This window comes from Peromyscus maniculatus, chromosome 4 (genome assembly GCF_049852395.1).
Source record: "Peromyscus maniculatus bairdii isolate BWxNUB_F1_BW_parent chromosome 4, HU_Pman_BW_mat_3.1, whole genome shotgun sequence".
Taxonomy (NCBI): Eukaryota; Metazoa; Chordata; class Mammalia; order Rodentia; family Cricetidae; genus Peromyscus; species Peromyscus maniculatus.
The window spans coordinates 89,517,634-89,534,673 of NC_134855.1; the positions used below are offsets into that span (position 1 = coordinate 89,517,634).

A 17,040-nucleotide genomic window follows, 5' to 3' on the forward strand; every position below is an offset into this window, starting at 1 on the left:
ACATTACCAAACTCCTTCTATGAGGCTACAATTACACTGATTACTAAACCAAACAAGGATACAACAAAGAAAGAGAACTACAGACTAATCTCCCTCATGAATATTGATGTAAAAATACTCAATAAAATACTGGCAAACAGACTCCAAGAACACATCAAAACAATTATCCACCATGATCAAGTAGGCTTCATCCCAGGGATGCAAGGGTGGTTCAACATACAAAAGTCTGTCAATGTAATACAATGTATAAACAATCTCAAAGAAAAAAAACCACATGATCATCTCACTAGATGCAGAAAAGGCATTTGACAAAATCCAATACCCCTTCATGATAAAGTTCTTGGAGCAATCAGGAATACAGGGTACATACGTAAACATAATAAAGGCAATTTACAGCAAGCCAACAGCCAACATCAAATTAAATGGAGAGAAACTCAAAGCGATTCCACTAAAATCAGGAATGAGGCAAGGCTGTCCACTCTCCCCATACTTATTCAATATATTACTTGAAGTTCTAGCCAGAGCAATAAGACAACAAAAGGAGATCAGGGGATACAAATTAAAAATGAAGAAATCAAGCTTTCCCTATTTGCGGATGACATGATAGTATACTTGAGTGACCCCAAAGATTCAACCAAGGAACTGATAAAGCTTATAAACACCTTCAGCAGCATAACAGGATACAAGATCAACTCAAAACAATTAGTAGCCCTCCTATATACAATTGACAAAGAGGCTGAGAAGGAAATCAGAGATACATTCTTCATTTTTTTCTGTTTCCCTTCTCAGGCCTTGAACTGTTTCCTTCACATGTTTAATTGATTTTTCATGTTTTTTTTTCTTTCTTTAAGGGATTTATTGATTTCTTTCCATTTTTTATTTGTCTTTTTCTCAATTTTTTATTGATTTCTTCCAATTTTTTTGTTTGTCTTTTCTTCAATTTCACTTTTTGTTGAAGGGCCTCTAGCATCTTCATGATGCTATGCATAAGGTTGCTTCCTTGTGTTTCTTCTACATTGTGATGTTCAGGTCTTGCTGTTGGAGGAGGACTAGGTTCTGGTGATGCCATATTGCTCTTTATGTTGTTGTTTGTATTTTTTTGCCTTGACGTCTGCCCATCTCCTCCTCTAATAGGTATAAGAGGTGCCTGTGTCTGAGCGAGTTGCTATTGGTCCACTCTATGTTTGTTGTGTCTGTGTCTCAGGGGGCCCCTCTGGGTCCAGTCTTAGCTTTTGGTCTAATTGGAGCAGGCAGATTCTGTGTCTCAGGGAGCATCTCTTAGGTCAAACCAAGCTAGTTGAGAGGTGGAAGATTCTATTTCTCAGAAATCTACTCTTGGTCTAATGAGGGGTGGTGGATTCCCTGTCTCATGAGGTTACTTTTGGTCCAATGAGAGCTTTGTCCATTAAGAGCTGGTGGTTTGATTTCCATGCCTCAGAAAGTTACTCTTGATCCAATGAGAGCTCTTGGTCCATGTGAGCTGTTGGTTTGGTTTCCATGCCTCAGGAATTTTGGGGGGTCTCAGGCAGATGGGTATGGGAGCAGGGCATGTAGATTGCAATGTCTGGTGGGGGAGTTGGTGAGGGGGCCCTTCCTGTGAGAGTTTTGCCTGCTGGCCAGCAACTGGGGGTTCCCGGGGACTGGTTGTGTCCCAGGGATGGGTCCTAGAGGCAGGGCTCTCTGGGTATGAGCAGAGTCATTCACCTCTTAGTCCATTGTGAGCTGGATATTTGGTTTCCTGCCTCATGAAGTTCCTGGGGTCTCAGATGGATGGGATTGGGGGCAGAGCAAGTAGATTTCACGGTCTGGTGAGGTGTTTTGTTGAGATGAGGGTCCTACCCACAGGAGTTTTGCCTGCTAGCTAGTAACTGGGACAGAATTGGGTGGGAGTGCCTGGGGACCGTGTCCCAGGGTGGTTCCTGGGGGCAGGACTCTCTGGGTATGATCAGAGTTACTCACATCTTGTTCCAATGCGAGCTGATGATTTGGTTTCTGTGCCTCAGGAAGTAGATGGGGTCCCAGGCAGATGTGTATGGGGGCAAGGCATGTAGATTTCAGGGTCCGGTGGGGGGTCTTGGTGAGGGGAAGGCCTTCTCACCAGAGCCCTGCCTGCTGGCCGACAACTGGGACAGAGTTGGGCAAGAGTTCCCAGTAACAGGCTTTACAAAATCCTCATCCTCAAGAGAGCAAGAACATATTCTTAAGTGTACAATAATGTAGATAAGTAGAAAAATCAACAATTTAAAAAAATTTAGAAGCATTCATGGTTTATCTTAGCTCATTATAATGTCTTCATGGTTATTAAATATGTAAAACAAAAAAACTACCTGTAAGAATGGCTAAGATAAGAAACACTGAAGACAGCTTATGTTGGAGAGGATGTGAAGCAAGGGCAACACTCCTATACTGTTGGTGGGAATGCAAACTGGTACAACCACTTTGGAAATCAGTATGGCATGGCACTTTCTCAGAAAATTGGGAATCAATCTTCCTCAAGACCCAGCTATACCACTCTTGGGCATATACCCAAGAAATGCTCAATCATACCACAAGGACCCATGCTCAACTATGTTCATAGCAGCCTTATTTGTAATAGCCAGAACCTGGAAACAACCTAGATGCCCTTCAACTGAAGAATGGATAAAGAAAATGTGGTACATAGACACAATGGAATGCTACTCAGCAAAGAAAATCAATGACATCATGAGGTTTGCACACAAATGGATGGAACTAGAAAAAATCATCCCGAGTGAGATAACCCAGACTCAGAAAGACAAACATGGTATGAACTCATTCATAAGTGGATACTAGATGTAAAGCAAAGGATAACCAGACTGCAACTCACAGCTCCAGGGAGGCTGGCTAGTAAAGAGGACCCTAGGAAAGACACAGGGATCAACCAGTGATGGAGAAATGAATGAGATGTACATGAGCAAACTAGGGGAAGAGGGAATGATGGAGGATAAGGGTCGGGGGAAAGAGAGCTTAAGGGAGTGGGAGGTCCTAGCTGGATCAGGAACAGTATGGGAGAACAAGGAAAGAGATACCATGATAAATGAAGACACCATGGGAATAGGAAGAAGCAGAGTGCTAGAGAGATCCCCAGGAATCCACAAAGATGACTCCAGTATAGAGTGGAGGGTGACTGAGCTGACCTACTCTGGTGATCAGATGGCTGAACACCCTAACTGTCATGATAGAACCCTCACCTAGTGACTGATGGAAGCAGATGCGGAGATCCACGGCCAAGCCCCAGGCAGAGCTACTGGAGTCCGATCAATGAGAGAGATGAGGGATTATATGAGCAAGAGATATCAAGACCAGGATTGGAAAAAGTACAGAGACAACTAGCCAAACTAGTAGAAACACATGAACTGTGAACCAATAGCTGAGGAGCCCCCACAGCACTAGACTAGGCCCTCTAGATAAGTGAGACAGTTGTTTAGCTTGAACTGTTTAGGGGGGCCCCCAGGCAGTGAGACTGGGACCTGTCCTTAGTACATGAGCTGGCTTTTCAGAATCTAGTGCCTGTGTTGAGACACTTTGCTTAGCCTTGGTGCAGGGGGAAGGTACTTGGACCTGCCTCAACTGAATATACCAGGCTCTGCTGGATCCCCAGGGGAGTTCTTGCCTTGGAGGAGGTGGGAATGTGTGCTGGGTTGAGGGTAAATGCTGGAGGGTGGGAGGAAAGATGACATGGGAATCTGTGGCTGACATGTAAAACAAATAGAAAATCTCTTAATAAAAAAGAAGGAAATCACAAAAAAATGTAGCAAAACCAAAATATTCTTCTGTAAAGTTATTATTAGAAGAGAAGAGAGATTCAAGTATACATTCTTTGATATGTTCAGACTATTTGTAACTACTTACAAATTTCAGGAATAAATATTTTAGGAAAATTCAAGTTCATAACTAAAGTATTTAATCATGAATTTAGCACAGCAATTAATGTGCATGTGATGTTATACAGACTTATACTCAGTTAAAAGTTGCTAAGATTTTATTCATAAAGATAAACATATGAGTTTGGTCAAAAGTGCTAAGTTAAACTTTATTAAAAACATAGAAGAATACTTTGCTGACATTCCTGTGTGGAAAAATCTTTGATATTTAGAATTTAAGACAAAAAATTAGCAATGAACTGTTGGTTGATCATTAAATGTCATATTGTCCTTAAGGTGTTAAATGATATCTATAGTGAAGAATGGTACAAATATTCAATGTAAGTCATATTTGCTGGTTTTGAATCTATTTAATACAGTTAGTCTCTTTATCTGAAGTAATTGGAACACATTTTTAATATTATGAATTTCCTTTGGGACCCAGAAATTTGCCTATGAACCTTTTCATAGCATTTTTCATCTCTTTATTTCTCAGTGTATAAATGGCTGGGTTCAGAAGAGGTGTAAAAACAGAGTAAAACACGGCAAGAAATTTGTCCAACCAAGTGATACTGAGGGGCCACACATAGATGAAGATGCAGGGCAAAAAGAAGATCATCACCACTGTGATGTGGGCACTGCATGTGGACAGAGCCTTAGATACACCATCTTTAGAGCTCTGGCTAACAGTGATAAGGATGTATGTGTAGGATACGAGCAACAGAAAGAAGCAGGTTACAGCCACAACCCCACATTCAGCATTCATTAAAGTATTTAAATCATGGTAATCCATGCAGGCTAGCTTGATCACCAATGGCATGTCACAGAAAAAGCTGTCTATTTCCTTGGGGCCACAAAAAGGCAGCTGCACAACCACTAAAAAGTAACTTATACCATGTATAAAGCCAGTAGTCCAAGAAATCAGCACCAACCCAGTGCATCTTTTCAGGTTCATAATGGTGAGATAGTGGAGTGGTTTGCAAATGGCCACATAGCGGTCATAAGCCATTACCACCAACAACACCATCTCTCCTCCAGCAATGCAATGAGAAAAGAAGACCTGAGACATGCAACCTGCAAAGGAAATGGTCTTGACTTCCCTGAGAAAGTCTGATATCATCTTAGGAGTGGTGTTTGAAGAAAGACACATATCAACAAAGGACAAGTTGGCCAACAAGAAGTACATGGGAGAGTGGAGATGGCGGTCAGTGGTGATTAAAACAAGGATGACAATATTTCCAGATACAATGAACAGATAAAGTATCAAAAACATCACAAAGAGTAAGACCTGCAGATTCTTCGAATTGGCAAGTCCCCAAAGTATAAATTCTGACACCACAGACTGATTGCCTCCATCCATTTTACTCAGTGTCCCCAGAAGAAACCTACAAAAAAAAAGAAAATTATCAGTTAGTCATAAGAAGATTGTACTTCTTTTATAGAACTTGGCATTCCCTTTGAAACTTACCTGAATAGAAATGCATAAATGTAAAGAGAAATCTAAGGTAAATGTGAGTGGCACTGCTGTCCAAGTGAGCTAATGATCCAAGATCAACTCCCCCACAAAGAGATGCATCAGATGTGACTGTTACACCCATGATCTATTAGGAAATTCATTTCCAGGAGAGCAGTGAGGAAGCAAGACAGCAACGTGAAAATTAATATATATATATATATATATATATATATATAGTTTCTTAAATAAATTGTCTAAATTTATCATTAGCAGTTATGATATTCTATAACAAAAATGAGGTATAAATTCAGAAATTGTATTGAAGTTCAGTACAAATGATCAGACAGGATGTCACCATTTTTGGAAGCATGTGTGATGACTTCATTGTGCATCAGTAAATTAATATCTGTCTGATAAAGTAAAATTTTAGCTTAAAACACTGAAGCAGGGAATGGAAAAACTTCAGTTGGGAAGCCTACAAAATACCATATAAGATTTACACAAATATCAGATAGAAACATTAAACCAGGTTTACAGTTATTTATTAATAAACATATATCATTGAATTTATTTATTTAACTAGACTGGTTAACAAAGTACCTTAACAAAATCTGTGGGCGTGAATTTACCAAAGAACAAGGCAGCACATATTCCAACCTGAGCTCTGAAAGTCACATTTAGTTCAGTCTTAGCACTAGAAAATATTGTTTTTAACTTGTATCAACAGATATTGAGAATTGTTAGACTTTGAGATATCATAGTTTCTTGACATGTATAATATGTCATCTACCATCAATCTATCAACAGTATATTTTCTCATTATATCACTTATCTACTGATCATTTTTGTTGTTTTAAAGAACAGAATGAATTACATAAACATGTAAGCATAGCTGTTCTTTGACTGTCAGCCTTGAATGGGTGTGACATTATACTTTACGTAAGCATCACTTATTCACCTCAAAGCACAAGCAGAGTGCCTATACTGTTCTAACTGATAATATTCAAGCTGGATGTTGGATAATCATTCTCCCTTTTCTGCTCCATTTAGTAATTCTCAACTTGTGGGTCTTATCATCCTTTATCCTTTGAAATGGGAGAAATGCAGCAGGTGAACAATGAGATCCCTGATGCTATTATCAGAACTATTTCACATTTCTGTTTTCTGAGGGCTCAGAAAAGTGGGGTAAGGATGAAAAACAAGAAAGTTCTGAAGACATCAGGTATCACATCCATCTGCTATAGCAGCATGATAGCAGATAAGTAAACACATGTGCCTTATAAAGATTTACCAAATATCTAAGGAAAATACACTGATTATACAAGAGAGTTGATGCTCCTTGATAAGCCTGATTTTTCACATGACAGCTTCTGGTCAGTCTGAAAATTTCCAGGGCAACTTTTTGGGTTTTGTTTAGTTTTAATGGCTTCTTTTAATTTTTGAGATTATAATATAATTACATCATTTCTCCCTTCCCTTTTTTCTCCACATATTATACAGTAGACCACCTAATTCTTTCTTTTAAATTTGTGGACTTTTTTTTTTCAGTAATTGCTACTGCATGCATATATGCTCATATCTAAATATAACTGGCTCAGCCTGAATAATGTTGGCTTTTATATTAACAAACATTAATGAAAAGAGACAAACTGAATTATCTTTTTTAGAGTCTGGAAGCAAGCTATTTATTTTCTTGTACGTGTAAATTTTTTCTGTATTGATTGCCCTTCTATTAAAGTGCTAAAATTTGTAATAGTCTCAAAATTTAAATTTTTTTAAGTATTTATGAATATAGTTATATTAATAAAACTTAATACATATCAAGTGATAGATAATGGTGGTTTAAAGAGTGATATTTTAGTAGCTTCTAATAGTTTGCTTTGCTAGCAGATTGGTTGCTATTGGGTTTTTTCACTGTCTGTCTGTCCATCTGTTTGTTTTGATTTGTTTTTTAGGGGGTGTAAGCTTAATTTAATTTTTAAATATATTTTAAGTGAAATATAATTACATCACTTCCCTTCCTCACTTTCCTTCTCGTATCCCTTCCAACTACCCTCCCTAAACCCTTCTAGTACCACCACTAAAGTGGATAGCCTCTTTTTCTTTTGGTAATTATTCTTAACTCATGTGTGTGTGTGTGTGTGTGTGTGTGTGTGTGTGTGTGTGTGTGTGTGTGTGTGTGTAAGCACAAACATACACACATAACCTGTTGAGTCCAGTTTTATTATTGTGTATGAATTCAGGACTGTCCACTATACATTTGAAAACAAATTAAGGAGCTCATCTCTGGGAGCTGCTAACTCTCCTCCCTGGAGTCATTCATTTTCAGATTTTTTAAAATTTGAGTTCTATAATAACCATGTATTATGTCTATTCTCATTTAATTTGCTATCATTTTTACCATTTCTATGCTGAAAGTTATCTTATATATGAGTCACTGTGACAAAAATATTTTGTCTGGGTAAGTTGAGGGGAATATTTGTACAATGGTAGCTGTATAATGCTGTTATGGATTATCTGATAAAGAATGATGATTTTCTGATTAGACATGAATAGAAGAATATGAAAAGTGGAGAAAACACATTAATTGATATCCAAAGATGACAAAAGACAAACAGTTCTCAGCCCATCACATAATGGGTATTGATAAAAAGAGATAACTAGAAAATTTTTAAGAATTACCTAACAGAAGAATATCAGAGAGATGACTTACCAAAATCATAATTTTCTCTTGCATCAGATTTTCTTCCCACCTGATGTGTGCTTATGAAGACATTCATGTAGTGTAGGAAATAGTCTTCTCTTCAGCCTGACCAATCTTCACTTCCTAAAACTGTCCCATGGGTGAATCATGTCCCTTGGTCTGTGTTCTGAACAAAATGAGAACTTTGGAAATAATTATCTTGGACATCTCTTAGGGATTTCTCTGATACGAGTGATACTGAGTGCTGCATATTTGTGAAAATAGAGAGACAAGTAAAACCTTCTGTTAGTCAGTCCAGCATTGATAATGTTAGTCAACTTTTCAAAATTATTCACTTCATCAATAAGGATGAAGGAAAAGCATGCTGTCTGCATAGTCTGTTACTGTATCAATATAATCAAAGTGACTAAAAAAAATTATAGTTATGAGACCATTTGCTAAGAGTGTGAGATATGACTAGAACAAAACACATGCTTTGAACATAATTCCCTAATGTATGGTAAATCTGTTTCAAGTCTTGGTCACATAACTGATGTATTTTGGTGTATTCTATACTTGTATGTGATATTAATAGGTTTAAATTGGCTGTCAAGTCATTTAGACACCAATGTGCTTTTTAATTATTTACCTATGCTTATCATGTATGCATGCGTGTGAATTTGTGCCATAGTATGTATACATATATATGAACATATATGTGTGTGTGTACATATATATACACACATATATGTATGTCAAAGGTCTTTCTGTCAATTCTCTTCTACCTTTACCAATTTTCTAGGGGTTGATGATCTTGGATTGTCAGATTTGCAGAGCAAACATCTTTATTCTTGGAGACATTTTGGCTCCTTCCTCCTTCACTATGTTTTAAAAAGAAGATATAGATGCACATTTCAAACATACTTATTTTCATCTTAGATTTAAAACATTTAACCAGATCTGCTAAAAGATTGGCCTGTAGAGAAAGCAAGGGAAGTGACAGAACTCCAATTCAAAGATTTCCAACATCACTCAATGTAACATTTTGTGTGAGAATGTCTCCCACAGGCTCATGTATTTGACCACTTCCTTCCCAATTGGTGACATATTTGAAAAGGTTATAGGGAAGTATGGATTTGAAGAGGGACATATGTCACTTAGAGTGGGTTTAAGAGTTAAAACTTGGAGCCACTCCAAGTTCTCTCTCTTGGCTTCATGCTGTTTTTAAAGAACCAGGCTCTCTGCTTCCTGCTTCTGTCACTTGTAGTCATGTTTCCTGCCTTTAAAAATTCTTATTTTTCTAGAACAATGAGTCCAAATAAACTCTTCCTTCTAAACAATAAACAAATAAAATATCTATTTTATGTAATAGATAAGAAAAATGAAATTTAAAATGTAAAATTTAAGGAGTGTTGATAAACCCATTCAACTATGAAGAAATATCATGACATCATAGACACTGAACTAGTTCCTTAATCCATGATGTTTCCTATTTTGTATTTTTGTGTGGTGTATGCATATGTGCACATGTTACAAGCATGTGCATCTGTAAGCTAGATAGACGTCAATGTAGTGTTTCTCCCTATGTTATTCTCTACCTTATTTTTTAAGTACTTCTGTGCTTAATATTATGGTGAATATAAGTTGAAGTTATTTATAACAATTTAATTTCTTTTTCAAAATTTTAACATAATTAACTTCCCCCAATTTGTCTCCCTCCCATCCCTTCCTACCCATCTTTGATATTGCTTTTTTCCTCTCTCTCTCTCTCTCTCTCTCTCTCTCTCTCTCTCTCTCTCCCTCTCTCTCTCTCTCTTGGTTTTTTTGAGACAGGGTTTCTCTGTGTAGCTTTGGTGCCTGTCCTGGATCTCACTCTGTAGACCAGGCTGGCCTTGAACTCACAGAGATCCACCTGGCTCTGCCTCCCTAGTGCTGGGATTAAAGGCATGCACCACCACCACCCAACAGCTTTTTTCCTCTCTTTCTCCATTGAAACCAGTTTGCACTGCCCAGGTATTCTTGGGAATAAGGACTGCCTCAATGTGTGGTGGGCCTACCAGAGATCATATCACTAAAGGAAAATAACAGTCCTATCCCCCTGCTATCAAATGCCAGTAACTCCTCAGGGAGCAATGGGATTTTGTGCCCACCTTCCCACCTCTGGATGGAGCTTATACAGGCTTCATGTATGCTGTAACAATTGCTGTGAGTTCCTATTGTATCAGCCCTGCTGTATTTGGAGAAAAGTTTCCTCAATATTATCAACCACCTTGAGCTTTATGCACTTATTCATGGACAATTGAATTGACAACTTAACTATGAGAAGTAATATTAAAAAATACCTATGAAGATATTTCTTCAACACCTTAATTTCAAAAACTTCAGATATATACATTATAAGCTGGGTTACATATTAGCTCCATTTTTAATGTTTGCAAAACCTGCATATTGATTTCCATAATAGTTCTACTAATTTACATTCCCACCAGTAGTGTAATGTCTACTTTGCAGCAAGCAAACATAAAGTGGCATGAAAACTAAGATCTGAATTTTCAAAGATAAAATTAACAGGCTCTCAGCTGCAAAAAGTGAAGAGAATCAAGTATATACAACTCAAAGGGAAGAGGAGACGTATGACACTTAGAAATACTAATAATCATCAGATTCATATATATGCCTGTCAATGGACTGAGTAATCTACAGGAAATTATAAGCTCAAATCATGATGCCAAGTTTATGTTGTATGAAAAAATGACTGTAAATTTGACAGAGAGAATTCTGGAAATATCTTTGAAAAATATGCACTTTAAGCAATATTATCACTTATAATTCATGAATGTTAAAAAGAGATATGGGATATTTCCTGACTTCAAAATATATTCTAAGGGACTGGAGAGATAGATCCACCATTAAAGGCTAGGATCACAACCAAAAATGTTGCAGTCTTTAGAGTACCAATTCCAAGACTGCACCCAAGGTATGCAAAAAAAGAAAACAAATCCGCAATGTCAGCTAGAACTAAACTTTTTCTGTCTGATGGGTAGGAAAGGAGCACACCTGTTCTGATGGTAACTTTCTTTATTACTGTATCTTAAAATCACTTCGCCTTTGTTTGCCTTTACATAGTTTTACACACACACACACACACACACACACACACACACACACACATTCCCAACTGAAAGCTCAAGACAATATATGGATTACATTTTGAGGGTCACATTACATTTTTTGAGTAAGCAATAAGAATCAGAGCCATTCTGATAACACATGTGAAATCACATGTTTTCTCTTGGACTTGGAATGTTGTGCTGACTAGGCAGCTGGTATGGCTGGGAATGAATAACCATGGCAATGCTCAACTATCAGTCAAGCTCCCTAGTGACTAGGCTGTAAAGCAAAGATGGGAGGCATGTAATGCCAAGTGCTTCAGTACCTCCTGATGGAGAGTGACATTTTCCCTAACTTAAAAATATTTTCTCCTATCCTTCATGCAACTCCAGATCATAAGGAAGGAAACTTGTAACTTTTTATTCAAAGCTAAGAATTTAGATTATCCTCTGTAGCCCTGGCTAATTACGAAAGCTTTTCCCAAGGTTTAGCTAGGCATAAAGCTGTTTCTCTCCGGACTTGGTTAATTGATTAATTGCTATTCTGTCACCATATAAATTTCAGGACCTAAACAATAAACAGTTAGTTGGCTGAACCTTGAGTCTTGTATCACAGAGCTGAGATTAAGAATTTGTGCAGAGTTAGTTGCTGAGGAATTTATGTAGGAAGTTGTCTTTAATGTTATCAGCCAGAGTTTAGCAAAGTGGGCAACTGCCATCAAAGTTGCTTTATGCCTGACCTTGGTTCAACAACTAGACACCTAGGAATTTCTTCTTGTGTAATTTATTTGTAGAGGCAACTAGACTACTTTGAATTTGCTCCAAGGTTTTAAATCACCTAATTGTATGTAATTGTCTTGAAGCCATGGAATAAAGGCCAGGCTATGAAAGCATATTTTATTCACCAAAATTATACAGTAAGAAGAAATAATATTTCTGTTGATCCATAGACATGGTTATGCCCAATAAATGAAACCAGTGGGCTGTGGGAAGAATCCCATGGCTGTTTTAAGGGAGAATTATGGTAGCATACAAGAAAATTATAGACAGAAGCAAAACAGCATTTATAGTCTGTTGCCCTGTAAGCTTTGCTTGATGAGGTTTCCCCCATCAGAGAGTTATTTATCTGGTGGGTTGATCTTATGAGTACCAGTTGTCATCTGCTGTATATTTTTATGGCCTCTGGCAAAAAAGAAAAACATACTATCAGCAGTAATAAAGGGTGCAAAGTAGTGTCATAAAATTGGATATATAAAATGATATGACATAATAGTAAATACAAACAATTTAACCTTTTCTGGCCAGTTTATTTTAAATAGTGATGCACATCACATAAATGAGAGAGAAAGAAGTCTTCGATTTTATAAAAGATTGTAATTGAAAAATAGCTTATTTTTTCATAAAATATATTCCAATTGTGGTTTTCCCTCCCCCAACTTCTCCCAGATCCTCCTTGCCCAACCAAATCCACATCCTTTTTCCATTAGAAAAAAACAAGCATCTAAAAATAATAATTGTAGTAATAATAAAAAATATCAAATAAAATAAAAACAAAGCAGATTAGGATAAAACAAATACACATACACAAGAAAAGAGCCAAAGAAAAAGCACAAAGAACACATATAGACACAGAGGCACACACATTTGCACACACAAAATTCCTATAGAAAACACAAAATCAGAAAGCATTATGTATTACAAAAGACCTGTAATGTTAAAAAAAAAGTTCAGAAAAAGCATTATGAGACAAAGCAAAAGGAAGAGAGAGAGAGAGAGAGAGAGATTCCAAAAATACCATTGAGTTTGTTTTATATTTTCCATCTATTGCTGGGCATGGAGCCTGTCCTTAAGTATGTTTGTATACCTAGTGAGACTCCACTGGAGAAAATTAAGTTTTCCTTTCTGAATGGTTATCAATTGGAGATAGCTTCTGGGTTACAGATGGGGTCTTATGTCAACTTCCACTGTTAGCTCTGGGACACCATCTGGCTTCAACCTGTTCAAGCCCTGTGAATGCTGCCAAAGTCTCTGTGGGTCCATATGTGCATCAGTCCTATTATATGTATAAGGCCTTGTTTCCTTGAGCCTTCTGTCCCAATTGGCTATTAGAATCTTTATGCCTCCTCTTCCCCATAGTTCCCAGAGCCATGAGGGCAGAATTAGATGGAGACATCCCATTTAGGACTGAGTGTTCCAAGGTTTCTCACTCTTTGCACATTGTCTAGTGTCAACCTCGGTATTTGTTCCTATCTGCTGCTGGAAGAAGCTTCTTTGGTGATGGCTGAGCAAAACACTGATCTATGAGTACTGCATGTCCTTAGGAGTCATTTTATCACTATATTCTTTCAGTAGAATGCAAGTATTTGGTTTTCTATTAGATTGTTGGTCTGTCTAGTCTTAGGTTCTTGGCAACATGGGCAGTGTCCAGCAGGGGTTCTGAGTCAAAAAAATGAAAAATGTATGTGATAGTAACATACATCAAGACAAACTTCAGCAATTACTTTAATATTAGTCAAAGTAAGTTTCAGATGGAAGAGTATTGCTAGAGAGGAAAAAAAATTTATATAGAAAAAGTAGGTCAACTAATTATAATAATATAACAATTTTAATCAGCGTGTTATAAACTACAAAGTTTTAAATGTATGAGTTTTCTGATGGCATTACAAAACTAAGTAATCACACACAGGCAAAGATATAAATGAAACAGTCAAAACCCAATCAAAATGTGTGGGGTCCTCTTTCCCCCTCAGCCTGTTGGCTACCAGGTCAAGAGGGGAAAGAAGCAGATGAGGAGACAGAAAGCTTTGGTAGCCCATGAGCATGAACAGAGGACAGCCCTCTAGGAGACAGATTTTGGTGAATTAGTTCAATGTTATTCTAGAGTATAAGAAATACATAGAATTAGAGACCCTGGGGAGAAACCCTAATTTTCACTAAGTGACATGCTCCTATCACAGGGCATGGTATGTGGCAGTAGGGTCCTATAGCAGAGCTCCTAGCACAAGTCCTCTCAGCATGGATCTGTGCCAGGGTCAAGCTAAAGATGAATCAAGCATCTGGTTTAGAAACAGCTTTCAGATAAGGCCAGTCCTCTAGACCCAGGGATATTCTCCAGATAAGGGCAAGTAGAGAGTAGGAAGCCTTGCTGGAGGGAGGGAACTCCATTTTGCTACTAGGCCATGGGGAGGCTGTGACCTCTGACCAGCCATCAATGTCTTCCAACAAAAATAGTTGATATAAGGAGATACAATTTATCAAAGATGAACTGATTTGATAAATTTATAATTACATAAAACATGCACCAAAAATCACACTTCTACTTCCTAAAATACATGAAATCTGTAATAATATGTTATACAATGAACTGTGCTATGAAATAATTATTAATTTTCTTAAATTTTATTTTTCACCTTCTATATTATGCTGATTTTTTACATTTTAATGCATTTTTCAATACAAATTAAATTACATGTTTTAAAGTGAAGTTATCTACTTTATTACAATAAAGCTATATTGTAGCTGAAGTTTTCTCTGGTCCTGCCCAGCCCCGTGGAACCTGCAGCCACTTATAAAATAATCACTCAGAAGCTTCTATTAATTAAAACTGCTTGGCCATTAGCTCAGGCTTATTACTGACTAGCTCTTACACTTAAACTCAACCCATTTCTGTTAATCTATATGCCACCACGTGTCCTGTGGCTTTATCTGTATGCCATTACATGCTGCTCCCTGGATGGTGGGCTGATTTCTCCTGACTCAGCCTTCCACTTCCCAGAATTCTCCTTGGCTGTTTATCCCGCCTATACTTCCTCCCTGACTACTGGCAAATCAGTCTTTTTTTTTTTATCAACCAATCAGAGCAACACATTCACAGCATACAAAATATTCCTTTAAAATGTTTTAATTTTTTTGGTTGTGACCCTAGCCTTTAATGGCTGAGCTATCCCTCCAGCAGGTGGATTTCTGTGAGTTTGAGGCCAGCCTGTTCTACAGAGTGAGTTCTAGGAAAGGCACAAAACTACACAGAGAAGCCCTATCTCGAAAAACCAAAAAAAAAAAAAATGTTTTAATAACTTAGTTTTTTTTTCTTTTTTTATGACTATGAGACATGTCAGCTCCTGGCAGCACCAATCTACTTCAGAGCAGATATGAGCACTGAAGAAACTGCATATGGAGTTAACTTTCATTATATCAAAAGTTGGCCACAGGGCAACAAAGTGCCCTTGAATCAACTGCTGACATTATGCTATCCAAAATGGACAGACAGGACACAAAACAAAGGACTACTGTTTTTTGCCAAGACCAGTGAGGTTGTGGCTTTAGCAACAGGTGTCCTCTGAGGCCAGGACAACATGGCACCATCACTGAAGTGGCTTTGCAATTCAGGAATGGTTCAGTGCCACTTTCTTCAAAGGCATCTGAACAGGCAATGGACCTATGGATTCTGGTGTGCAGTGGAAAAGTAGCTGAAACAGTTATTCTTATAAGAATAACTAGACTGACAGAGTCTAAACTTGCGATGATAGACTGGTATTTAATAAAAGAGATGAAGCTACCCATAAGCCAGAAGAATGGGATGATGAGAAGAATGGAATGTCGTGATTAAGCCACCTATAAGCCAAAAAGAATGGACAGCCAAATTACAAAAACACCAACAATTTCCAGAATTTAAAATCCTGAATCATGACAGGACATTGCTGTAATTCAGGTTTATCTGGTACATGGAATACTCACACTGAATGTGAGGTCAAGCTGTAGGCCTTGTGTACCTCCTACTTCACAAATGAGTCTGTCAGATATGCTAAGCCTGTAGGCCAAAGATGATGCCCCAACATTGTGGAGAAACCTCAGGTGACTGTCCAGGCAGCTGGCTATTTCTATCAACTCACATTTTTTTGGGAAACCACTTGTTTGCACTTCCTGTTTTACTAGGTAATATTATTTCCTTCTTGGGTCTCTGAGGGAGTTAAAGATTAGATAGTTATAGTTTTCCTTGTTGAGAATTTCAGAAAAAAAACTCACTAAAGAGGTGTAAAGTGTATAAATTTGAAAGACATTATAAGATAGTTCTCTGTTAGTAATATAAGTTAGGATAGAAAGTGAATCACGTACATTTTGGACTTAATAAAATAAGATAGATAATGAAATATTTTCTCTGAGTTTGTCAAATGCAAATGGACTAGACATTGTTGAGATATTTATTGATTGTATATATTGTATATAGTTATTGTACTTATTGTATATAGTTTTTCTTATATTAGTTTTTTATTCTTTTTTATTTTTATTAGAATAAAAGGGGGAAATGTGGTGATATTTTATTTGTATGTTAATAAATAAAGTTTGCCTGGAGATCAGAGGACATAGATAGCCAGCCATAAATAAATGTCAGGTGGTGGTAGCACATGCCCTTAATCTGATCACATGGCAGGCAGAGTCTCTGTGCATTCAAGGACACTGCCAAGCATGGTGACACATGCCTTTAATCCCAGTACCAACCATAAAGACCTGGAGGTCTGTATAGACAGGCAGTGACGAGGAAGTGAGGTGGCTGTGCTAAGAACCAATGAGAAGGCAGGACAGCAAGGCAATAAGGGCCCAGGTTAGAGAGGAAAAAGCTGGTTCTCTTGGGAAGCTACAGCGGCATGGTTAGCTAAGGTTAGCTGGTGGTTCTCACTATTTCTCTGATCTCTGTGGCTTTTATTCCTGTATTTGGCTCCATGTTTCTTATTTAATAAGACTGTTTAGAAATTTGTCTACACTATATGTATTTTATATATAAGGTGTTAGCATTTAGACATCTAGATTGACCTGCCCTTAGGGTCCTGACAGGATACATCTTCAGATACAGCCACTAAGAGCACTCCCTGTGTGCATTTGCTGTGTTTCCTTACAAAAGGCAGGCCTTGCCCA

General features: G+C 37.6%; 1 protein-coding gene across 1 annotated transcript; it reads right to left on the reverse strand.

Moving 5' to 3' along the window:
* Positions 1–954: 954 nt before the first annotated feature.
* On the reverse strand, positions 955–8,074 carry LOC102910730 (olfactory receptor 4K3-like). The gene is made up of 2 exons (XM_076568728.1): positions 8,051–8,074; positions 955–5,266 (listed from the first exon to the last, which is right to left on the reverse strand). Exon 2 carries the CDS (start codon positions 5,239–5,241, stop codon positions 4,303–4,305), a length of 939 nt encoding a protein of 312 aa, XP_076424843.1. The 5' UTR covers positions 5,242–5,266; positions 8,051–8,074; the 3' UTR covers positions 955–4,302.
* Between the last annotated feature and the right edge of the window lie 8,966 nt (positions 8,075–17,040).

Excerpts from the sequence above, each read along its gene's own strand:
- LOC102910730 (XM_076568728.1), bottom strand. The coding sequence starts at position 5,241 with ATGGATGGAGGCAATCAGTCTGTGGTGTCAGAATTTATACTTTGGGGA.